General features: G+C 40.2%; 1 protein-coding gene across 4 annotated transcripts in view; it reads left to right on the top strand.

The window, feature by feature from the left end:
• Positions 1–21,225, top strand: part of VWC2 (von Willebrand factor C domain containing 2) — a 57,054-nt gene that overhangs the window by 27,048 nt on the left and 8,781 nt on the right. The window contains exon 4 of one of the 4 annotated variants that reach the window (XM_083826798.1): positions 8,688–10,861. The exons of the other annotated variants lie outside the window; for them this stretch is intronic. Within the exon in view, the coding sequence (XP_083682924.1) occupies positions 8,688–8,746 (59 nt within the window). The 3' untranslated portion in view covers positions 8,747–10,861. Of the gene's footprint in view, positions 1–8,687; positions 10,862–21,225 lie in introns of those variants that run through there. 4 annotated transcript variants of the gene reach the window in all.

Below are 21,225 nucleotides of genomic sequence, written 5' to 3'. Positions count from 1 at the left end.
ACATTGGTCCAGTAGATTGGAGCAATTGTAACTCCAGATATTTCTAGTTCATCTTTGCTGATCTTTTATTCTGCCGACATCTTAGCTGAAATAGTGATTAAGTAATTTAGGGAAAAGAGATGGAAGGTATGAGAATGAGGAAAAAAATGAGAAGAATGAAGAGGAAGAAAGTGAGGAGGACGAGCCAAGAAAGATGGGAGAGAGAAAACCAGGCTCTGCCACACTGAGGAAAAAAGTTGTGACCTGTAGTGAGGTAAGCAAGAGGCGTTCTTAACTTAGTCTGATGTATTTTCTTGTTTTCTACGTGTGAGGGTGGAGAGTATACCCAGCCACAGGGTCACTTTGAAACGTCTGCAAGTCAAGAATTAGGGAGTGTGAGGCATGGAAAGCAGGGCAGTGGTGCCCATATGTTGTGCAGAGCCCCTGTGCCTTCTTGGCTGGCTCTACCCTGCAGAGCAAATTGCCTGGTAGCTGTTTTGCTGTCTTCCCTGAATTACTCCCGTGAGCACCGTATCCAGTTCATTGTTTTCGTCATCATCAACAAAGTCATCCATCAGCATCTTAAAACTTTCTTCCTTGGATAGGAGTTAAGCTGGCATTTTATTGATGAGCTTATTGAGATTGTATATGCGTCTGACACTGGCTTCCATCACAGCATGGTTCTGTTGCTTTGGCAGGAGAATTTTATCTAAAAAGTAGGAAACAAAGTGGGGGCTTGGCACAGCTAAATGTTTATTTAAAAAAAAAAAAAAAAAGGAAGTTGATGGTAGAAATCTGTAATCAGTAGAGGCATTGGAGTATTCCAGAAATAGAGCTATTAGCTGAAAATCCATTTATATATATATATATTTTTAATTAGTTATTGCCTTTAGTCATCATAGATTTTTCATGAAGTTGGAACTAATTGTGAGTAGCAGAGGAATTTAAGGAACTTAGAAGTGAAATTATTCAATCTTAAGTTGTTTTTCCTGGGTACACAGACATTATGTTTTTTGTTGTTGGCATAAGGTGTCAGTGCTAAAGGTTGTGAAGACACCATTTTGTCTTTTGCAAGTACAAAAGCCACGTGGAAATTGTTCTTTGTTAGGAGAGTGGAGGAAGGAGAAAGGGAAGCTGCAAGATGCAGTCCTACATGTAAAGTAAAATATCCTCTATCATACTGAAATTCAGTGATATATTTTATGCACTCTTAGGCTTTTGGTGTCTAGGACAGGCATGCTGAACATGACAAACCCAGGCAATGGTGACCTAAGGCTATGTCATCCAGTAGGAGTCAGTGACATCCCTGTGCTCCGTAGTTTGAGGGAAGACTGAGATGCCTAATTCTGTTTGCCACTATCAAAGCTGGTGTCAGCTGGAAAAAAAAATATTTGAGGTTTGGGGAATGGTTTGCTTTTTCTTCCTCTTTAATTTTAAGGAAACTTTGCTGTCTTTGAAGAGAAGTGCTGAAATAATAATTTCTGATCTGTCTTGTGACACCTATAGCTAATGTGAAGCTTTGGCTGTGGTAATGGACTCATTGTTTGGATAAAAGAACTCCTAGCTGTATTTGCATGGTTTTAAATTTGCTTATGTAAGTACATCAAGAAGGATTTGCAGCAAAGATTTCTTGACCAGATCTGGCAATGATTCATGACTTCGCAGTGCCTCCTTCCTCAATAAATGTGGTCAAAAAAGTTTCTTGCTTAAGGAAAGACTTGCAGTTTGGGCAGCTTTCATTATGTTTGTGATTGTATTGTTTGCTTGTCAATAGTACTAAATACACTGAGTCCAGAAACTAGGACTAGATTAGGTCGCAACAACTAAGTGAGTGAAGAACAAAAACCAAAGCCCCGCTTTTACAAGTTTATAGTCAAAATACATCAAAATACTTGCCATAAGAAGTGTGTTGCTATTTTTGTGAATAAAATTCTCAGTTCCACGGTGCCCAAATCATTAATCCCTAAACTATCAGTTGCATATCTTGTAGACATAGTGGTTTTCTCACCCTGACATGTCACCTTTTATTGCCACAAAACAAAAGGAATTTGGCTACCTCTGGCAAATGTTTATCAAGATGGAAGGAAAATATCTGATTATTATTCATGAATGGGACAATTCAGTACAGTATGTTAGTATTCCTGCACCAACATAAAGCTTAAAAGTACTGCAAAAAATAGAGAATACCATCAATCATTAATCTGGAAGCTTGACCGGTAGATGAAGCAAGGAATCTTCAGGACACCTTTAAACGCAATTATTATTCATTAAAATGCTTACTTCAGCTTAATAAGTTTGCTTATTTGACCCTTACTTGACTTTCTTTAATTGATTTCATTAAAGCAATAAAGAAGCTGTAGATGTTTAAGTAAATCAGGAACTTTCCACTTCTTTGTCCAATCTATTTAATGAGGATATGTGTACTCAGGCATGTATTAGTGACATCTATATTGCCTGTCTGGTTTATTTGAAGGGAAAAAGAATAGAGGAAAAAAAAGTGTAAGAGCTATTGTTAGATGAGGATTTACATCCAAATAAAGGTGAACTATTTCTTGGGTTGTTTTGTCTTTTTATATAACATTAATTGCCAACCTTCTGACTCCCTGGCTTGGACTGTAGCCAGGTTAGATTTGGGTCATTGCCTATTTATAGTGTTTTCAAAATAGATAGAGCAGGTGTTAAGTTGTGTGTACAATTATAAGTGGTTACCGTGGGCTTCTGCTATGTGAAATGAGGAAGTTCTGGAGAATTCAGATTGCCACTGTCATAATCTTACAGATTTTCTGCAGCACAACTGTAAGGAAGGATTTTCTTGATATATATATGGACATGTAGATAGAATAAAAAAGCCTAGAGTTATCAAGTCTGATTTGATTGTGTTTCACAGTCTGTGGGCATGCAGTCCTAACACACTGAAATTAGGATAGACTGTTTTCTAAAGTTAATCTCTGGAGAAAGAGGAAAGAAAAGGAAAAAAAAAAAAGAAAACATCAAGACAGCAGAACTGCACTGAATCGGGATCCTGATCTAGGAAATGGTCTTCTGTTGCTACCCAAAATAAGCATCAGCAGTTGCATTTCACCATAGAAAAACAATCAAATTACTCACGTCAATGTATATATTACACCCACTTTACAGAGAAGAAAAAGTTGTGTTATTTTGTGTTTATTGGTGATGTGGATGGCTCTGAAGGGCTTAATGAAGAAGCCCCCGCTCCCTTTAAGCAAGGCTTCAGGTTCCCTCTGTTGCTGCCCATTCTTCTCTGAGATGTTCAAGCCTCTTAGTTTCTTAACTTTGGCCTGCAGTTCTCTGCATTTTTCAAGCTCCTGCTCGCCCTCAGAGATGCAGTGGGTTGGCAGGGCAGGAAACCCCTTCCCTTCAGCCCCTCACATGTGGATTGCTGCTCCCTCCTCCGCCTTTCAGGTGTCCTGGCTAGCAAATAGGGTGAACCTCAGTCTCTGTAGCTCATGTAGCTTGAAAGAATTGACGTTGGAGAAGCAACACCCAAGAGAAATCTAAATGGACTGTAGACAGTATTTGCATATGTGGCTGGAGCTGAAGGCGTGAGGTTTAAGGACCTTGGGGTACAGAAAGATGGGCGATGCCCAAAGTGAGCACTTGTCAAGGAAAGCTCGGTCACTGAGATGCTCCCATGGGACTGTGCATAAGCTGTCGGTCAGCTTTGGGATATTTTATTTTAAAACAAGCTGCCAAACATTTTGAAGCTTCCCTACCAACTGCTCCCTATTGTCCCCTCGTGAGCCGAACCCGAAGAGCACACTCAGTACCTAACATTTCCTGGCTCGATCCCTGGTGCTGTTGAGTTGATAAAAAGCAGGCCGCCCCTGAAAATGAGCATGGCAGGATTTCAGGGAGGAAAGCCAACCTCACCCACGGCGCCCATTTGCCAGGTGCGGGAAGTAAGTGATCTGCTGCCGTGCTGGGGCTGAGCCAGCCTGGCTGGCTGTGCTCGGTAAGACGCGGCTGCAGCGCCGGGAAGCCTCGTGCACTTGCAGAAGTGTATCATCTTTAAAATGTCTTGCAATTTAAAGAATATATGTTAGCACGTTACAGGGTGACGGTCAGCTGTGGCATCAAGCCAGCTGGTACTTCAGTCAGTGGAAGCTTTGCTAACATCGGGTGGAAGTCCAACAGGACCAAAGTGACAGTGGGATCATAGAATGATTTAGGCTGGAAAAGGCCTTCAAGATCTTCAGGTCTAACCATTAACTGCTGAGACACTTAAAGCCTGAATTGCTGCTCTGCAAGCATGAATGTGCACCTGAAGCACATGCCTCTCCATTGCCCTCCCTAGATGTCTGTTATTCCTTTCTTACCAGTACAGTGCTACCAGAGGACGCGTACTAAGTGGAAAACTTCCTTGCAGTTATTGTCCTCCAAAAGCTCAACAACATACTGTTTGAGCTGAGGACATCAGTTCTCATGTCTGCAGGCTTCTCCATTCACATTCGGCATCCTTTGTAATATCTGAGCAATGTTTTCTCCACTTGTAGCATATAAGGCTAGGAGAATTGGCATGCCAGGTTTGTCTGTCATTTTCTCTGCAAATGGAAGTCATCTTTGGATTACTGATAATTAGAGGATTAGTTGAATCACTTTTCCTCACTGCAAAGCTAATGGCTATTTGAAAAGGAAATAAAGTGGCCTCTGAGTGAAGCTGAATGGGAGGGAGTTACCACGGCAGGAACTGTGCCCCCAGCAGTAGGTTTAGGATTTCACATCTTTCTTTGCTGCATGTTCAATATAATTTAAAATAAATGGGAAAGTTGAATGGAGGGGGACAAAGGGGAAAATGGAATGGAAAAGTGGATGTCATTAAAGTGAAAAATCCTCTGTTAAAAAGTGTGCAGTCTTTGATGTCTTGGTTGTTTAGATCACATAGCATTAAAAATTGGATTAAAAACATGTTCATTTTATACATCATATCTCAACCATTCCCAACACTTTCAAGTTGAAGTCAGTTAAGGAACTTTAATTATAATGACCCAGTTATTTTTAAGACTTGGTAGTAAACATATTGTGTCGACATTTTAAGGGTTTCAATTAATGATTTCAAATTTAAAACTTGATAAAAGCTACTGTAAGAAATAAGTATGCAGTATGAAACTCAATTGGCCAGGCATACTTTAATCATACTTTATTGTTACATCAGGAAGCATTAATTAAAATTGGAAGCCTGTGAGTAATTATGTCTTTCTTTGCAGCTGTCTTTGAATGGCATTGCTATGTTCAAATCCTGTGTGAAGGTAATGGTTACAGTGATTTGAGTGTCAGTAAATAGTTTTTAGAGCTGAGGAACCACAAACGTGTTTCCCTACATGGCATGTACAGTTGCACTGTTTATTTTTTTAATTTAATTATTAAACTGCTTCTTTATCTCCCTTAAAAGGAGATGAGGGAATTAAACTGTACACTTTATAATTAGCATAAGATGACCATAGACTCTTCTTTGTCTTCTGGGGATGATAGTGATTCTGGGTAGGTGGTATTAAGATATCATCTCTTCCGTATTAGTTGCCCATGAGTCCACGCCCAACTGTAATAGTGCTCTGGACCAGTTCATTGCTTTTCTTGATTTTGAAGAGCAAGCATCTCCACTGGTTGCAGGGAACAGACCCCACTCTTGCTTGGCAGCTCAAGAAAATCCTGAACCTATCAGACCCATAAGATGCCGTCTTGAACCAGACGGAATTGCTGCTCCTTGAAAAAGCTGTCAAAGCTGCAGGTTTTTTTCTCTTCTAGGCAAATGCTCAAGAGAAGGAGCTAAAGAACTAAGAACAGGTTTATCTAAGTTGCCCTTCTGTTATGCACTCAAGTGCAGTCAGTTTAGTTCCAGTATGGGGGTAGCCAACATGGTGTGCTAGTCTAGCATAGTCTCCTCTAAACAAAAAATTAAAACAAGCCATGATAAAACCTGTAATTTTAAATTTCATTTTGCAGAATAAAGATTTTGTCATTCTTTCTCTGACTTTCCTTTGCTCTGAGTTTTCATCCAAGATGAAGCAAGGCTGTTTGCTGCCGGTACCAAGTGTTCACCTTGCAGTGTGGACAGGTGCCTTCTGGCAGAGCTGAGCTCTCTTACAGTAATGACTTTACAGTGAACCGTGGAGAGCTGGTGGCCTGGAGCGACCTTTCCAGGGAGTCTGGTGTTCCTCTTCTCTGCCTGATTAGTGGGCAGCTACAGCACGTGTACGTCCCCTGCAACTTGCACACTGCTGTCGCATTAGAAAATGTTCCCGTTGTTTCTAAAGAAGAACAGTACACCACACCTGGATCTTGGCAAGCACGTAAAAGAAGAAATTATTTTCATTGACAGTGATTTTCTGACTGATTTTCTACTGTACTGTAATATTTTAACTGTATACATAGGTTTTATCTCTGATTCAGAAAATTAAGAAGACTTGGGACTTAATTAATTGGGACTACAATGCTGTCTTTCTCCTAATACTTTCCGCAGTGTAGTCATAATATATAACGTACAGTATGTGATATGTAGTAATGTACTATATAATACACACATGTATATGTGTATATATATGTAGATGTGTGCATACACATATTACTAGTTTTGAAAACCCTGCTCCTGCAGTGACTTTTGGTGTAATTTCAATATCTCTTTGACAAGGTGAATAAAATCACCTGCTTATAACAAGCAAATGGCAGGATCAAAGCTTAGTCCCTTTAGTAATGTCGCATGGTATGTACTCCATAGTTGCTTTAAATGCTCTGTCTTCCAGCTTTCCTGAGCACAGAAAATGCCACCGAAAGGCTGCCATAATACATGGGGTGTGTATTTCAGTCCATGGTTATAAAGGGCAGACGTCTTCCACCACTATTTTAGTCATTGAAATGTGGTCAGAAATTTCAGCTGTTGTTACATCCTGAGGTGACCGACTTACATGGTTTGTTAGGATTTTTGGAAAATGCCTGTTTGTATGTTCTGGTTTGGCTTTGATGACCAGCTCTTGGTGGTAGCCTAGGACTGATGAATGCTTTCTTGGTGATGGCACCCACTAATATACATACCAGAGACATTAAACAGAAGTTTAATATAAGTCTTTAAAAAAAAAAAAATCAATATAGGTATCCATGGACGACAACTTTGAAATACCAGGGGAGAGCTAAATAATTCTGTAATGGATTTGGCAAGAGTGTATGCAGACTTCATTTCAAAAGTTTCAGGCTACTTTGGTATCCACTGAATTTCCATTCTTCCTTTTAGTATATAGCTATCCATCCATCCATCCACAACTTGTCAGTTGGTCCTGGAGGAGAAGCTTGCATTACAGTAGGTGTCTCCGACTGATACTTTCTGTTTCCTGTATGCTGGATGAGGCAATCTTTGTATGGTAAGGAGTCACTTGTTGTTTTGGCACAGCAGAGTTTGTAGCAGTTTTATTGGAAACAGTTTTACTTTTAGGGACCTGGAGGTGGCATATGAATTTCTGAATTTTCTGGAAATTAACAGTAAAAGTACTGTGTGCATTCACATACATAAAAAGGAGTCTATTCACCAACAAACATCTGTCCAGATATTTTGAGTTCCCATTTTTCTTTGCCTGCAAGTGCACAAATCAAGTAGCACACAAAGAAGGTACTTGTCAGTGCTTTGCAAGTTTTGAGCCCATACGTTAACAACTTGATCAATCTTTGGTTAATTTGTGTTGCATGCTCTAAATTTTTTTTGCACTGGAAAAGTTAAATGTTTCTGAGCCTGAGTAGAATGTCATGTGTTTGTGGATTGAGCTCTAAATTACTGACCAGCGTCCGCTGCGCATAGGATGAAGAACAAGCCAAGTGATTCGTTCATTTGTGGTGGAGAGGTGATTTGAGAAGCTGGATTTTCTTGCGGTGTCTTTGGATTTCTGGGAGCAAAGGAACTAACCGAAGGCATGGAAATCTTGTTTTCCAGCATCTCTCTACTGGTAGATTGATCAGGATACCTTTCATTGACCCACACATTTATGAGCCTCCAGTAAATGTTGATGATATATTTTTTTTCCTCTGTTGTAACCAGCAGCTATTTGCTCCATGTGAATGTTTTTGCTCCATCCTGTATTTTATGTCGTGTCATTTTACCAAATCTCCTTTTAACATCATGCAAGCTCAAAGAATTTTTGCACTTTCATTTAGAGCTGATAATTGGATGCATTCTGCAAACTTTATAAATGTTTTGTTAACACCATTAATTCTTTGGATCTGATTCATTTTATCAATAATTGAGATAGATGGCCTTGGAAGGTTTTCAGTAGGGCTCATACAGTACTATTATTCTAAATAAAATTGCTCATTTTGTGTTTTTTTTTTTCTTTTTTTTTTTAATTAAGTCCCATTTGTTGTTACCAGCACTGTAAGAAAAGGTCCAAGGTGAGTGTCAGAGACTCTGTTATGTTCAGTTCTTTCTGTTTTGAGCATTATAAATTGGTCTGAATTAATTTCTTTAGATCTTTGAAGAGCTCTTTCTGTGGTGCTTCGAACATGTATTTTCTGTTGGGACACATGATCATGACATTTAAGTGAAGGAAAATTGCTTTCAAAGTGATTTTTAGCAAAGTCACTGCATGTTTGCTTTTCTAGTTTGTGCAGTCAGTGTATCACTGGCGACATCTGGCAGGGTTAACAGATGATTCAGCAGACTAACACTGTTCAAGCAGTGCTTGTTGGTTTTTGTTTCTGTTCTTTTACAGATTTCTTAAGAACTATAAGGAAAGTGCCTCAATATCTGAGTGGTCTTCTTGGATCTTAAAATATCTGCCCAACTTGCACCTGTCCTTCGAGATTGTTCAGATACAGCATGTCCTTCACCAGTTTTGGACAAGTGTTTTGACATCCAAAAAAACTATGGTATATCTGTGTAAATCCCTGAGATAGTCAATAATTGTTCACTAATAATTATTCACTAATAATTCACAGCAAGAATTGCACTGTGTATGCAGATCTGGGCAATTTACGGAAGAATATTCCACAAAGATATGTCCTGTGGTGACATTAGCAGAAATTTGCATTTTCTGTAGCTTGCGTTTTAATGTCTTGCACGTCTGTTTGGAAAAATGGTTGTATGATCCACTTCAAACAGGTCTCTTCTTTATTTCTTGACACAAAGACTTCCCTGCACCTGTGGGCTGGTAGTAACCAAAGTACAACAAAACTGAAGTGATGCTATGGCATTCAACCTTCATCTCAGTGACATCTTGTGGCACCAAGTCCCTTTGTGGCAAGTAGAAGAGCGTGAGACCTAGGGATGCTGGCTTTCAGTAAAAGCTTTTTCCACGGCAAGGACCTTCACTGTGTACTTTGCTTTGTGCGTGTCTGTTGTGAGAGCACGATCCAGCACAGAGACGTGGTTCAGGAAATTACAAGCTAGCACCTTGAGAAGATCTGCGAGTACCTGCTGTGCCTGCAGAGCACACTTTCTGCCTTTTGCCTTCTTCTGGAAGCGAATGGATGGCTTCCATGCTTTGAGCAAGACGGACAAAACTCATACAGCCAAGAGCAGTCCTTGAGGTGCTTTTAAAATGTTTTTTTCAGACGTGTTTAATTACACATCCAGCTGAGTAAAACTTTCCTCAAGTTTTAAAAGTCCCTGGCCTGTACTTTGACTCATGCAGCTTAAGGGAGGTGACATTATTTCAGTCATGCTAGTGTTTCTCTTCTAATCCTCCAGACAGTCTTTTCTCTTTTAATCCTTTGAGCAGACATATTTTCAAAGGACTTCTTTTTGTTTGTAGTCAACCGCTAGAACTGCCTGGCATCTGTGCCTATTTGCATCATCAGAGCAAGCAGGAACTGAAAATCAAATGCCACTGTGGTTCAGCATGTCCAGAGATGATGTCCTGAGTGATTACTGTATTTTCCTCTAAATTCCCATCCACTTTTGTAGAAGCTAGTGCTAATGTAGTTTCTACAGACACTGCAAACCTCTGATGGGGAGAGGGGAATGATTTTTGGGGAAAAAAAATCAGAAAAGTTTGTTTCTGCAATAAATTGTTCTAATAATAAAGGTAGAGCCTCAGAGGTTTAACAGCTCGAAATGTGTAAGTGCTAGTGAGACAAACATCCCAGTCCACACACATACATGATAAAAAGTTGTCAACTGTAGATCCTAGAAGAATTTTTTGCAACTCATGTCTGCATCTGCTGTGGATAGAGCTGAGGTGAATCAGCCTGTGAGCTTCTCTGGCTTCTGCAGGTGGTCCAAAGTGTCTGAAAGCTTGACTCTGAGACTTTACAGGCTCTTGGTACCCAAAGCTCATCCCCCGCCTTTCTTCTGTTTTCTTAAGGAAATACTTAAATTCTAGCTCACGTTTTTAATCATAAGTTATAAACTAACCGTTCCCTTCCCAGTTTCTGTGGGCTGCAGCTTTGCAACAATGGTTGATATTCACTCTTTGCTCCTAGAGGTAACTGATAGTGAAGTCTCATCTCAAGCCCTTACCAAAAAAAAAAATCATCCTGGTGCTACTGCCTCACTTTCAGAAGCTATTGCAGACTTCTTTGCAATCATCTAGTTTTTGCTAAAAGTTGTGGAGCTACTCAACACAGAGCATCCATAGTTCTCTTAGCCGGCCACAGCGGGAAGCTCCCCGTTGCTGTGTGCACTTGGTTTACCTCAGACTGGCTCTGCCTCCGTCCAGCCCACAGCAGTTGTTCCTATTTTGCAGACTTCAGGCATAAAGCTGATGTCCCTGGTCTAACTCATACAAACCCATGGTGAAGGAAAGGAGTCAGTTTTGCTCACGTATCTAGCTCCTCTGCTTGCACATCATTGCTTTTTACAGTAAAAACAATGGCTTGGCTGCACAAACCTTCATTCTTTAAATCTCTGAAATGGAAATAGTCTGAAAACCTGGGTTGGTTTTTTGTTTGTTTGTTTGTTTGTTTGTTTGTTTTTATTAGAGAACTTTACAAATCTTTCACCAGATCAGTAAAGCTTTTGCAAACCAAAAATCAGGAAAATATCCAGGCAGGTTCTTCCTAGCTATAAGAGCTTGCTAATAAGTATGTCCTGAAGTATTTCTCTGCACAGGAGAGCAATCCTTATCACACATTCAGACAGCTTTGTGACAGTTCTGAAAGACCTTTGCAGCATGTGGCAGTTTGGGATATTGGCAAAGGAAACACAGGTAAAGTGCATCCTGTCATTGCTAGAGAAGAGTTACCAGAAAAAGTAATCTTCTCATCCCCTGATCATATTGGAAGGAAAGAGAGCCTCTGCTGCATCCTGCAGCTGCATTAGGAAAGGCCCTCCAAACAGCAAGAGGGTTCCGTGTCCAGATTCACATGGGCAAAGTTTGTTCTTACTTGAGTTCATCCTTCAGTGTTCTTTGTGCTCACACACATCCTGCAGTCTGAGGTGTATTAAATTTATACCGAAAGAAACTTGATGTACTTCTTTTAGAAGATTGCACGTATCTGAAAGATGTTTTACAATCTGCTTGGTCAATCAATTGTGCAAGTATACCATTACTCTATAAGAATGAATTAGGAAAACATCCAAAATATTTTAAAATCATAGATCAGCAATGACCAAATGCCCGTAATTAATTACGGTGTTTTTTGTTCAGTGTCGTTTTGTCTGGGAGAATAGACTGGAGTCCTCCTCAGTTGGTTAAACTCAGTTGGCTGAACTTGTTTGGAGTTAATATTTTAGTTTATACGAGTGTGTCCACATGTGCATGGATATAGCAGTTCCCAGCAGCACAACATCAACATTTTGGTTTGGAAGTTGCATGTATAGTCTTAGGAAATCCATGGGGAACCTTCAGATTGTTTAGAAAAGTCTCTCCAAAGACAGCAAAAATATGAGCAAAAATGTGAAGGGTCACAAGACACTTAGTGCCTAAACTAGTTGAGCTCATTCTGGAAAACTGTAATAACTACAGGCAAAAAGTCAACAAGCAAGGGACACCAGCAACTATGAAGTTACATAGTATGTTGGATAGAGAAAAAATATATATTTTTTAAAGATATTCAGTTGGGTAATCCTTTAAAACAAAATGACAAAAAAAATGGCATGAAGAAATGCCGAATTATTCCAGGGCTATCGAATGTCTAGCCCGAATTGGAAACATGGAAATTTCAAGAACCGAAAGGTTTTCTGGAAAAAAAAAAAAACAGTACATAATATATACTGTGTGTTTTTCTAGATTTCCAGTAATAGAATTCTAATACCACAATTTGTTTTGTGCTGGAGGAAAAAAAAATAAAAAAAACAAAAGAGAAAGACACTTCCATGTTTTACATATTGCTGTTGGAAAGTACCAAAGTGGCAGCAGTGTTTCTGAGTCTGCATTAAACATACACGGATATGTTAGGGACAGCTAAAACTTTGGAACTAGCATTTTTATCAATATCCTGCAGGAGTCCGGGAGATGTGTAAGTGAATTCATGCAATATGCACTCCTCTGATGAAAAAATGCAGCACCCATGGTGAGATAGCAGATTTCCTAGCTAAGACACAGTACCTCTGAAATTGGTTTGCTGCTTGGTATGCTTGCATACAAGATGGTATTTCTTGTATGCATGTGGTGGGCAGGGAATTTATGTAGCCAGAAAAATAATGCAGGTAAAATAAAATGTATGCACGGGGTGACACTGAGGACTGTGATGCATATAGACCTGGGTCTGTTTTGCAAACCACAAAGGAAGTGGATTTGAGAAAACTCACTTAGATGTGAGGTGTTCCTGCCCTAATATCTGGAGGAAGAAAGGGCGTTCTTCAGTTTGTTTGATTTATATTATATGAACTTCTTTGAAATGTCTGTAATGCCCTGGGCTGGGTTTGGGAGCATGCAGACATGCGGGTTTCGGCGTGGGAGCCTTGCTGCTCGTGCTCCTGGCAGGTCATACAGCCCAGGCTCCAAGCCTTGATGGGCTGGGTGTCCCAAAGGGGGTTGGGCGAGACCCCCCCCCGGGAAGGTCAACCTTTTGTCTCCCCAAGCCTGTGCAACAGTAACTCCACAGGAAAATGCAGCACTTGTTTTGCTGTGCTGACTGCATTCAGGATGATTTTCTAATGGGAACACGTGGCTTTGCTCTATTTCCTAGATGCAGTATCCCAGGTATTTTCTTCATCATTAAAGGAAAGGGCTTGTTGGAAAGTTCTTTCATACCTTGAGCATATGGGAAAGTTATTTGTGTTTCAAACTGATACCCCATAGTTCTGTTGTTTAATTTCTTCACTCATTCATTTTTCCACAATTTCTTTTAACATTCCCATTCCTCCTCTTGCCACATGGCCAAGGTGCATACTCTTCTCTCTAAATCTAGATGGTTGAATATCCTGCACAATCTTCTTGCAATTTGGCTATCCTTTTGTGGATCTCACATTTGAAATCCAAACACAGGGCAGAGGAGCATCTTAAACCTAGACTTAACACTTGAGGGAAGACTCCTTGATGTATTTTACTCCTTGCTGTAATTTGCCAGAACTGATATAAATACCCATAAACACCAGGGGTGAGGTGGGGAGCCTCTCTTAAAATCTATTTAATAAAAAACAAACAATTAGGAAACCTAGGCTTAGTAAGTCTGTCCATAATGGGAGATGAATGTTGTGAAATGTGGGTAGGCAGGCTAGTTGTTTCCCTTAGACATTTTTTCTCACTTTTTAACCGCTTGGAAGTGGAATCTGACTTCTCACCAGAATCCTTTGTTAGAAATGTTCTTTTAAAAGCAACGCCTTGTGCAGGAAGAACTTGTGATAGATGAGCTATTGCGAAAAAATAAGTGACTGAGTGTGGCTTTTAAAAGTTCCACTTTGAAAAGAAATGAAGGCTGAGAAAAGGAAGTACCAAAGAAATAAAAAAACAAAGTTTTCCTGCTGCCTTCCATTGTATCTGACATTTTATCCTGTTTTAGGAGTTTGCCTCTTTCTGACAGTATCTGCACTCAGTCATTACTTGTCAACATAGTTTTATTTAGCATGAATAAATAAGACATAATTAGCTAAAATATGGGTCTTGTAATTACAGGTGTAGAGTTGTTTTATTTATTAAGGCTTTCTGCCCAGGGAAAATGACACAACGTGCCAGGAAGACTTAAAGTCTGGAATCTAAATCTATCAATTTGATTATTTAACTGTGGTTAGGGTATTTTCATTTTGTTGCAGTATCCTTTGACAAGTCTAGTGTTTACAGCATTAGCTGAAGATGAAGATGCATTTAAGAGTAGCTTTTATGGCAGGCATTTTGAAGAGCAGTTGCTTCTGTTTGCATACAATTCCCTCAGAGAATCTTATCTTTCCAACTGGATTATTTAGTCTTGCTGATGGTATGGTTTTACCTGGAGCAGTGTTCCTAATACAGTAGAAATCAACACACTCACGCTTCAGGGAAGGCTGCTTGATGTATTTTACTCCTTGATGTAATTTCCCAAGAACTATACAAATTCTAAGTTTCCATTCCAAAGTGCTTTAGCTTGTTTTAAAGCATTTAAGTGATCTTGTTTACAGCGTTATAGCCAGGGCTTCCTTTAAAAATTATTCTTTTTGGTTTTTTTTGTGATTGCAATTTAGAAACAAAATGATGCCTTGTTAGCCTGTAAAATAATAATAGAGGAAACATTATTTCCACTTGCACGTTAGACAGCAAGCATATATTGAATGCTTGTTAGAAATCGGCTGGTGTCTCTACACTGCAATTTTAAGGAAAACTCACTTTCTTCTAAAGGACATAGGCGATTTTCCCTTTTTCATAGTAAAAGGGGAGAAACGTATTAAAAATCATTGGTATTCTTGTGCTTAAGAAAGTGTACAGATCCTCAAAATATAAATTCATAGAACTCTGGCTAATCTTACAGCGTGTAAGTCCTGAGATATGGTTTGAAATCCTTGGCTAGAAGGCATTGTAAAGGAGAAAATCCTTATTATCGAGAACTTCGGTTGCTCGTCCTCTGAATATCACCTCTGCTGTCTCTCACATTGTAAGAGCTAGTCTAGCTCGATGAAATTATTAGGTGAAGGCTCAAAGGAAGCAAAGGGCTGTAGGTGCCTTTTCATACAAAGCACGATGAAACTGTGGAACTCATTGCCACAGTTTCCTGTGACAGCCAAGAGCGTGCACAGATTTAAAAAATAGAGAAATTCACGCAAAGAAAATCTAAGGAAAATGTAAGGATCCTGTGGGTCAAAACATTCTTGTGTTGATTCCTGGGGTACTCAGTGTCTCCATCAGTGACCCAGTAAAAGGGAGCATGCAGCTGATTTCCAGCATTTTAGTTGGAGCTAAGCTCTTTTGGATAGTCACATGGAGCTGGCTAACAAGAAGTGACTGAAAAGGCTTTCTTTTGGAAAGAAAACAGAGGGGAAATATAATGAAAGTCCCTAGAGTCACGGAGTCTGTGAGGAAGCTCAAGTCCCAGCCATTATTTGCCAGATCCCACAGCACTGCGACCAGTGGCTTTTTAGTGTTTGGTGGGTAGAGATACCTCTGCAACTCCATCTCTGCAGAGCCACCTTCCTGTTACAGAGAGTTACCACGTGTGGGTCTGTTTGTATTGTTCATGGTAGAGCCCTGAGTCTTCTTAGAGTCTTCTGACTGTAGTCATCCTTTGTTTCCTTCATCTCTAATGTGACAGAATTCATTTATGTTTTAACTTTTCCTCAGTGTTTAATTAGATTTGTTACTTCACGATTTAATGGACGTGTCAAATAATTAGCATTTAGTATTTGGACTGCGGAGCAAACTCCTAAATGCTCTGATAGATAGAAAATTGTTGATTGTAATTATTATGATTAATTTCCAAATTAGGATTGGGGCTCTGATATGCAAGGTCCTGTGCAAAAAATAAAAAATAAAAATGCAAGAAACAGCCTCAGACTTGAGGAGTTTACAATGAAATAAGCAAGAAAAGGTAAAAAGAAAAAGGGAAGGAAATCAGAAGATACCATATGACTCTTAAACTCTTTGGTACTTGCAGGCTGAATCATTTTTCCTCCAGTCTTCATGCATTTGCTGATGAAATGAGATTCCCCTTAAAAATCCTCCTCTCCTGACCACTTCTCAATTCTCTCTCAAAAACATATCCAAAGCTTTCATTTTGCAAAGATTTCTTACCAAACAGATTTTCATGCAATGTAATACACAGATTTCAGTGGCACATGCATACGTTGAAAAGTTGGAATAAAGAATTAGAGAAGAAATTACTGATCCATTAATGTTTGCAGACTTTCAAGTACATATTGGGCTACTAAAGCTTCTTGTATCAAGTGCAAAGGGAATATTTACAAGCTAAGTTCCTGAGCAAGACAGGGATAAATCACATGGTGCAAAAGGGAATGAGTCAGAGGAGCTGTTTGTTTATTCCTCTTGGACTGATATTTATTCTCCCTGCAGTAGGACATTCCTTCTCCAGAAAGCATTCCTTTTCCACATCTCAGAATCTCACGTATTTTACAACACTTTGATCCGCTCTGTAATTAAGAGCTCCAGCTTTTAATTTAGTTTTGCCTTCTAGGGGGGTTATGTAAACTAATAACTTGTATTCCACACGAGCTTCGCTGGTTTTCCTTCCGATTGCACTGTGTATGCTACAGGTGAGAAGTAATCGTTTTTATTACCACAGAGTAGAAGAATACCCTAAAGACAAATGGGGTGGCTAACATTATAATCATAAATTGAGCTCTTAATTGTTGTTTGTGGGATTTTTAGGAGCAATAGCTTCGGTAGAAAAGTAAAATGTAATTTCTAGTTTTGCCACTTCCATTTTATTTACTACTCTTTTTCTAGTGCACTAATCAGAGTTTTATGAAAATCAGTTCAAAGAGTCTTGGGAATCATTTACGATTTCCTAAGGCTCTGGTTTTGCCTAGAAGAAAACAAACATAGCTTTCAGATAAACATAAAAGCACCAGCTGTTTTTCCTCCAGAATTTTTACATCCATAATACTTGCCTTTAGAGATAATTTTACTAGAAGAAACATATAATATGTGGAAATATTTAAGAATAGGTTTACAGTAATTCTGTTACTGTAAATACAAAGACTAGCTTTCATGCCTCAGTAACTGCTCCTGAGGTCTGATGAGCTGGGGGAAAAAAAAGAAGAGAAATCTTGGAAGCAGACCAGCTTGACCCTATGCCAGCTTGACCATCTTTGGGGTCCATTGCCTAGAAGCCAGTTTGTTTTTGCCAGGACAGTTTTCTGGACTATCACTTCAATAAAAGGCCTGATCTGATTTGTTATTTTTTCCAGAGCATCTTTGCTGGAGCTTGCTGACTACTCCTGTAAACAGTAGCTTCAGTAATACTTGTAATGCCAGCTCATGGCTTAGTGCTAGGACACATAAATGGTTCAGCCCCTGACAGGGAGTACCCTGTTTCTTACCACTTAGAGGAAAAGACAGCTTTGCAACCTTCATATCTGAATTTCTGCTGCTTATATTGTGAGCTTGCATTTACTAAATGAGCCCTGATTTCTTTTGAAGGTATGTTTGTGTCCTGCTGTTGACTGGTCTGCACTGTTGCCTCTCTCTAGCCAAGCAGCCCTCCCTGAGATGTTAGGGTTGATGGCTAAATATGCAAACTAGATTCATTGATATCTCTTAAAAAGTTGCAGTGGGAATGTTGATGGTAACTTTTGGTTTAACATCATCATCTTCAGTTTCCTTCACTTGACCCAGATTAAATGTATTCATGTACACACAAATGTGGCTACTCCAAAGGGATTCACTCCTTTGCTGTTTCCTTCCCAGTTTCAGACACCTGTGTAATGGAGAGAAAAAGTATGCACTAATGATGGGAGAAGAGAGCTGCAATATCAAATTGTGGTCTTAACTTTGCAGCACATGGAAGAATCACTGCTGAACTCAGACACCAAAAATGAAGAAGTTGAGCAATATTATGTAGAAGAATTCTTTTGGGTAGTGCACAACCTTTTATGTCTGCCCCTGTGAATGACATGCAATTTCTGTGCTGCAGCACTTCTCTAAGATGAAAGGGTTTGTATAACTCAGAGAGACAGTCTTTGCATTTAACAAAACCGGTTCCTGAATCTTTCATAATTCATGTCTCTCACTTCAAATCACCTGTCTTTCCATCTCCACAAAGAGGCGATCTCTTAATATCATTTTACCAGTCATCCTGCCTGCTTCCCTGCCTTTTTCCTTACTGCTTGCACTCCCACTAATTTGGTTTCTTCCAACACCAGTGGATTCTGACTGTTTTACCTTTGCAGTGAATCATCCTTATATCTTCTGGTTTCCCCCTCTTCCTATGCCAAAGCATCCCCTTTGGGTAGTTATTGATTCACGAATTGTGTAAGGGTGATACGAATAGAAACAGGAGAAAATTAACTTGTGTAAGACAGTGATGGATTTCTAAACATCCACCACTGGATTAAGTTGCAGTTTAATATGTTTAGATTAATTTAGCAATTGGTTGCATTTCTAAGTAGCTGTCTTGAGACATGGTCCTAAGTTAAGAGAAGTCTTGTCAGGAATGGGGCCTTAAATTTGCAGCACTGAATTGCTGACAGTTTCTGATTGACAGAATAATAGCTATTATTTGGTGCACCCCTTCCTGTCCTTCAGAGGAGGTTTAGGTTGGACATTAGGAAGAATTTCTTCACAGAGAGGGTGGTCAAGCATTGGAGCTGGCTGCCCGGGGAAGTGGTGGAGTCCCCATGCCTGGAGGTATTTAAGAGACGTGTGGATGTGGCACTAAGGGAAGAAAGAAAGTGATTCGAGGCCATGTCAGAAATTGAAGGCTGATACACGAGGAGCAGCTCTGTGTGCCAGGGAAGGGGACAAGCTGTGGACCAGATTGGCGAACCGCCATGGCAGCACCCGCCGGTGGCCTGAGGCTGCGGGCAGCCATTTTACCCCTGCTGTGGCACGCTGGCTGGCACCACAGTCTGCGGGCATGGCTGGTGTGTGGGACGGTCACCCCGAGGGGATGGAGGGCGAGGTGGCACACACAGCTCCCCTGAGCTGGCCTAGCAAGGCTGTGAGCCGCGGGGTGGGCAGGCTGAGCTGCCACCGGTCCGGATGAAGCCATCACTGCTTCTCTCCATGTCTGAAGGCTATGAGATGAGTGTCCCTCTGGAGTCACCTCTTCCTTTCCTTCGGCACACAGAGGGACAGGGGATGGCTGCCTTGGACTAGATCCCTCAATTTTAGGAAGCTAAAGCTGGGTGCCAAGCCGCATAGAGCCAGGCTGTCCAGCAGGGGGGATCCACGCCAGGCTTCCCCCAGGTTGCATCCTGGCCTCCTGTGGATGCAGAGCTGCTCAGGGGCACCCCTGGAAAGGAGGGTGCCCTTTCAGAGCATCGTGTTTGTTCGGTCCATGGTATTTTCTCTTCATCTTCCTGAGCGGGTACAAAATACAGTCTTTCCGAAGTAAACTGTCTTAGTGCTGTGTTTCATAACCACCAGGGGAAAATCATTAAAGTGGAAGAAAAGGTAGAATTATTGATTTAGCAGCATGGAAGCGTAGCATAACTTCTCCTTTGCTCATAAAAATACTGTGTTTTTTCTCAGCTGTGAAGTAATTTAGGTAGGTGCATCTTAAATTTCCCAAAGAATCTTTTCTTGGGAAAACCTAACATCTCTGTTAGTTACAGATACACATAATGTTGGCATCAAGTTAAAATGACCCACAATTACAACTGTACACCTTGAAAATTATCACAACTAAAGACAGTGGTAATTCACTAGGACTGGCGAGTAAACAGGTTCTTCATTTTCCATTCTGAATCCCATGCACTAGAACTGTTTTTCCAGTAGATTTTTGTTTGAGAAATACGGCTTTTTATTTCAGTGAATGAAGCTAAAAATGCATGGCAAAGGATGTTGTTAGAATCCATTATGTTTTAAATTGATGTATGACTTGCCAACAACTGTAAATATTTTTTTGGCATAGATCCATGTTGCTTCTCTCCCTGTAATAAAGGGTATTCTTTTTATCTATTCTTAGGAGGCAGATTTTTGGAAATACTGTAAATGAGAAAACTGGAAGTGGGAGAAAAATTGGTCATCCTTCAGTATATATTAAAGGAAGCCTTTTGTGAAACTGTTTTGTTATGCTTTAAATAAATCTTAGTCTACTTTGCTTTAGGACAGTTTTACACCAGCGCCTTCTCTTTGCTTAAACTCATTCACTGCCTCTTGCACCACCTACTAGGAAAATTATGTAGTGTTAGCATTAACGTTACAGCTCTTGTCTCAAGAAGGCGGTGGCAGAGGCAGAGAAGGCTGGTGGATGTCTGTCTGGAGTAAGACACGATGGGGAAATGCATGGTGGGCAGGGCCAGAATGTGTTTAGGAGTGTTTGTGGAGCACAGACAGAAGTGGAGTAACTGGGTCATGGAGAGAAGCTGCTGAGGGAAATACTGACAATGACTGAGATTACAGGTGCTTGAGGGGGTGATGAGTAAAGTACAATGGTGTCCTGAGTGGGGAAGTTTGGGTGGTAGAAGGTGACTGTGTTGTTTCGGCAGGGAATCTGTTGTGCAACTCCTGCTCCAGTCACACAGGCGTCTTTTCAAAGAGATCATCAGGGGCTAAAACGGTGCTTCATCATACAAGTGTCCACAACTGAGCGATGACATGCGTGTGCTGGAGTCAGTCTCAAAAGGGCTCTCACCTTTTGACATGCAACTCAAAGGAAATTGTTTAAGTGCGCACAACTCCATACATATATTCTAGAAACTGCCACAGGACAAGTCTCTGGGTATGAAGTTGACACTTCTGATGCTTCAGACCATTTATTTCTGTTATTACACAAACTTTATTCCCTTTAAGAATCTGAATTTCTAATCCCTGTGTCTACAGCTAACCAAGTTTTGCACAGCTTGTCTGTGTGAGGTTACACCACGAGTGGCATCTGTGACACCAAACTGCTGGTCCTCTGGTACAGCTGCCTTTTTCTAGTTTAGTCTGTGTCACTTCAGTAGATTAACTGGAGACAGCCACCTCTGGGGAAACCGGACGAGGGACTAGAAATCTGTATGTGGAGACAAGCCCCTAAAAAAAAAAAAAGTAACAAAAAAAGGCAAACCAAACCCTTATAAAACACCTCATTTTGCAAGAGGACTAGGTGATTGGGAAAATTGACACAATCTGCTGTGACAGTCTTTCTGGAATTGAATACTCCAGACTCAGTATTTAGATGTAAATACTTCTCAGTAAGGAAAAACAACCTCAGATTTAACATTCAGGGTGTTTACTCTAAAGTAGGATTAAAAAACGTCTGACTCTTGACCAATAAAGTTTTGGTTTTGCTTTGATT

This window comes from Anser anser (genome assembly GCF_964211835.1).
Source record: "Anser anser genome assembly, chromosome: 2".
Classification (NCBI taxonomy): domain Eukaryota; kingdom Metazoa; phylum Chordata; class Aves; order Anseriformes; family Anatidae; genus Anser; species Anser anser.
The sequence above is the reverse complement of the archived record's forward strand: the minus strand, read 5'-3'. Positions and strand labels throughout refer to the sequence as shown.